General features: G+C 34.8%; 2 protein-coding genes across 2 annotated transcripts in view; both read left to right on the plus strand.

Annotated features, from left to right (window-relative positions):
- Positions 1 to 945, plus strand: part of LOC107663514 (protein THEM6-like) — a 4038-nt gene extending 3093 nt beyond the window's left edge. Inside the window, exon 3 of the mRNA XM_016453743.1 lies at positions 581 to 945. Within this exon, the coding sequence (XP_016309229.1) occupies positions 581 to 691 (111 nt within the window). The 3' untranslated portion in view covers positions 692 to 945. The remainder of the gene's footprint in view (positions 1 to 580) is intronic.
- Positions 946 to 1163: 218 nt separating this feature from the next.
- Positions 1164 to 3922, plus strand: si:ch73-52e5.2 (protein THEM6). The gene is made up of 3 exons (XM_016453737.1): positions 1164 to 1417; positions 1814 to 2318; positions 3794 to 3922. The coding sequence occupies exons 2-3, from the start codon at positions 1818 to 1820 to the stop codon at positions 3899 to 3901; spliced, it is 609 nt and encodes a 202-aa protein (XP_016309223.1). The 5' UTR covers positions 1164 to 1417; positions 1814 to 1817; the 3' UTR covers positions 3902 to 3922.
- The last annotated feature ends 262 nt before the right edge of the window (positions 3923 to 4184 follow it).

A 4184-nucleotide genomic window follows, 5' to 3' on the forward strand; every position in this document is an offset into this window, starting at 1 on the left:
CATCCACCTGGATGATGCGACGGCAGCCATAGTGCGCCAGAACGCCCACCACACACCAGCTTATTGGTGGAGAAGAGACAGAGTGATGAAGCCAATCAGTAGATTGTATATATATATTTTTTTTTTTCTCTCAGAATTGCCAGAAAAATGTCAGAATTGTGAGATTAAAAGTCACAATTACTTTCTTAAATATTTTATTCTGTAGCAGAAAAGAGCTTACATAAGTCGACTTAAAAAATGTGAAACTACAGAGCAATTTTTTGGTGTACAATCTACAAATCAGACTCAATGAAGTTGTCTTTGATAATCTCTAAATATATGTCCAAATGCAGCTTAATAAAAGTAATTAATTATGTCTGAAAAGATTCTTATAAGCAGATAGGGAACATAGAGCCCTATATAAACATTCTATTAGTTAATAATAATATTATTATTAGCTTTTTCTAATATTTTCATTATTTTATGTAGAAATAATAGTTCACAACAAAAATGTTATCATTTTACGTGTTGTTCCAATCGAATATTAATTCCCTTTTTTTTCAAAACACTGAAGCCTGACATTTATGAACTGATTTTCTAGGTTGAAGTGCCAGAATTTCCTGAAGACCTGCAGCACTGGATCAATTTCATCTCAGCCAGCAGTAAAGCCCTCAGGGGCGAAAGTCAGCTCGATGATAAAAAGAACGAATGACGGCTCACTGCCTTAAATGATCTCTCAAACACTGGTTTACAAACACAAGAACACACTGATGCACATACATGAATGTCTCGGGTGTTTGCATATTCCAGTTCAAAATAAAACTGTGAGTTCTGCTGTAATCTAGAAGCATGATTCATGCTGCATTATGATTGTGAATATGTAGAAATACTTTCTTAAAAACAATGGATGAACAAAAGAGAAAATAATATTTTCTGGTGTATTACTGCCACTGACTGGACTGGAGTGTGAAGCACTACTACAAAGGGAAACAAAACAATAATAAATAATAAAATTAAATAAAAATAAAAAACTGTCACTTATGCAGTATGTGTAATTTAAATTCTATTTTCTGTTATTCTGAGATAAATATTTCTCTTTTTATTTTTGACAGTCCGAATGCACAAATCTAAAGATTTGAGAGGTAGATTGAAATTGATTAAATTATATATCTCAATTTCTTTAATAACTTCTATTCAAAATAATATGTTACTGCTTAAATGGCATTCAAAACATGAATATCCAATGAATTTGAAACAATTACAACATATCTAAGCAGCAGCAAAGACGTATAAATAATATTTTATCTTGGAAACGATGATGACGTCACGCCGCTCGTCTGGCGGCCTGCTGACGTAGTCACGTGGCCACGTTAAACCAATCAGAGCGCAGTTTCTGTCTGCGGAAGTGCGTGAAGCCGGTTTTTCGGGTGTCAATCGCGTGAGTTGCAAGAATGCCTAATTTGACAAGATTATGATTGTGAACACTAATAAATGCACGTCGTTTATCAATTTACATGTATTAAAACTCAAACCGGTCTACTTGGGATAGGTGTCGTTGCACGGCCTTGTCTGATCTATAAGTGAGATCAGATATTTAATCGAAATGTTGATTTTTGATTCATTTCCGATATGAATGAATGATGTGACATACAGCGATCTTTAAATAAACATTTATAATTTTCCAAAAAGATGCAATAATGTCCTGCGCGCTGTTTTGTAGCCGGGTCACTGCTGTTAATGCCGTAGAAACTCGATAAACCCAGTTCTGTGTCTCCACGTGATCGTGATGAATTATTCATGATGTGCATAATTAATCATCTTCACTGTGTGACAGAATCATGCTGCTGTGGATTCTGTCCGGCTCTCTGGTTCTGTTCAGCAGTTTTGACGTCTGGTACTTCCTGAGAGGCTCGTGGATGGTGATCAAGTCCTGGTTCCAGGGGCCGGTTCGAGATGTTCTGGCCGAGCAGGTGGTTCACGGACGGGTTCTCCTTCACGATCTGGACTTTATGTGTCACATGAATAACGCCCGCTATCTGCGCGAGTGCGACTTCGCCCGGTACGCACACTGCACCCGGAACGGGCTCTTCCTGGCCGCACGCGCGCTCGACGCCACCATGCTGGTCGGAGCCACGACCATCCGCTACAGACGCTCGCTGGCGCTCGGCGAGGCGTTCGAGCTGCGCACCCGGATCGTGGCGTGGGATGAGAAGTCCTTCTACCTGGAGCAGAGGTTCGTGTCCAAGTCAGACGGGTTCGTATCTGCTGTCATGCTGTGCAGGCAGAATGTTATTCGCGGAAATCCACAGAAGATCTTGGAACACCTTTGCAAGAGGAAGGTATGCATTTATTTATCGAAACTTTTGAAAGCCATGGACGCCATCCTTGTGCAAGAGACCCCTCTCCTAAAATATGGTATTGTAGTGTTAGATATTTGTTTGTTTTTATTTATTTTATTTGAAATGCATGTTATTTTGCCTGTATTTTATTTATTGTAATCAAATGTATTTATTTATTTCGTTTTTATTTGTATTATAATTATTTATTTTTTTGATTTTTTTGGACCCCCAGATATTCTCATTCTCATGCCTGGGACCCCCGTTCTAAAATTTAAAAGGCAGTTATATATTTTCATGTATAAAAACCCAATTTATACTGTGAAAAATTCATATTAAAAATAAAATGTGTAAAATATTAGTTTGAAAATATCTAATTGGATCTAGTTTTTTTCTACTCACTATAGTAGTGTACTATTAGATGTATTATTTATTTATTTTTTAATTATTGAAATAATAAAATTCTTAGCTTTCATTTATTAATTGTAATAAAATGTATTTCTTTATCTTGTTTCATTTTATATTTTTTAATTTTATTTATTTTTTATTACTTTTTTGGATCCACAAATATGTTCATCCTAAAATTTAAAAGGCAGTTATATATTTTTTTCATGTATAAAGACACAATTTATACAGTGAAAAAATCATATTATAAATATATTTAAAATATAATATGCTACATTATTATATTCTTCTCACTAAAATACTGTACTGTTTGTTGTATTATTTATTTAAATTAAATGCGTATTATTTTAACATTTAATTTAATTATGTATATGTACTTATTTATCTAGTTTATTATTAGTAGCAGTATTACTGTTACTATTATTATTAATTAATTAAGTAGTTATTTTTTGACCCTCTGAAGACCCAATTAATACAATGAAAAATGTATATTATAAATATATGTAAAATATTATTTGGAAAATATCTAGTTTCTATTACATTACTATTTTTTTCTACCTAGTGTAGTACTGTACTGTTGGGTATATTTATTTATTTATTTTAATAAAATGTATTCATTTCAGTTAAATTTTTTGGTTCTTCTGGTTCTTCTTATGTATTATTAATTACATTTACATTTAGTCATTTAGCTGACGCTTTTATCCAAAGCGGCTTACAAATGAGGACAATGGAAGCAATCAAAATTAATTAATCAATTAATTTTTTCACAGTTTTTCTCTAAATTTTTCCACGCACTCCTTTGCTGCCCCCTGTGGGCCCCCAGACCCCAGTTTGAAAACCCCCACACTGTGTGTCCTAACATACAGTACCATGGTAATACTGTGCTTTTTGGGCATATATCATGGTAATACCATGACACTCCTTGGCTTACCATGAATATGGCACTCATTTCAAGACTTTTTGGTAATACCATATTGTTAGACACGTAACATTGTTAATACCGTGGTTTTCTTAGAAGTATGTTCCTGCTGGACTAACATACAATATATCCCATGTGTCTCTATAATTTGAAGGTGGATTGCCCTGAGATCTCAGAGGATCTTCAGCACTGGATTAGATTTATCTCTGCCAGCAGTCAGGCTCTGAGAGCAGAGAGTGGACTGGACGACAAGACCAAATGATAAATTCAAAGACTCTTACCGTAAGCCTTCCTTCTGCATGTAAGTTTCCCGTGATGCTAACATTAACTTATCTCTAAATGTCGGTTTCAAAGTCACAAAAGGGTTTTCTGATCCAGAACCTGCGGCTGTTGGCAGCTTCAGTGTTTACTCCACTACACCAGCCCTTCATGTATTTATTTCAAAGTATTACAACATCATTATTGTACTTAGAAAGTCCATTCCAGAAGCTGCAAGAAATGTGACTGACAAAACATAGAAGCATGAATCTCTGTTGAGAAACAGA

The sequence above is a fragment of the Sinocyclocheilus anshuiensis genome, unplaced genomic scaffold (genome assembly GCF_001515605.1).
Source record: "Sinocyclocheilus anshuiensis isolate Anshui unplaced genomic scaffold, SAMN03320099.WGS_v1.1 scaffold2181, whole genome shotgun sequence".
Classification (NCBI taxonomy): Eukaryota; Metazoa; Chordata; class Actinopteri; order Cypriniformes; family Cyprinidae; genus Sinocyclocheilus; species Sinocyclocheilus anshuiensis.

Coding starts and splice junctions, on each gene's coding strand:
- si:ch73-52e5.2 (XM_016453737.1), top strand. CDS start 1,818: ATGCTGCTGTGGATTCTGTCCGGCTCTCTGGTTCTGTTCAGCAGTTTT. Junction 2,319..3,793: donor AACACCTTTGCAAGAGGAAG/GTATGCATTTAT, acceptor TATAATTTGAAG/GTGGATTGCCCTGAGATCTC.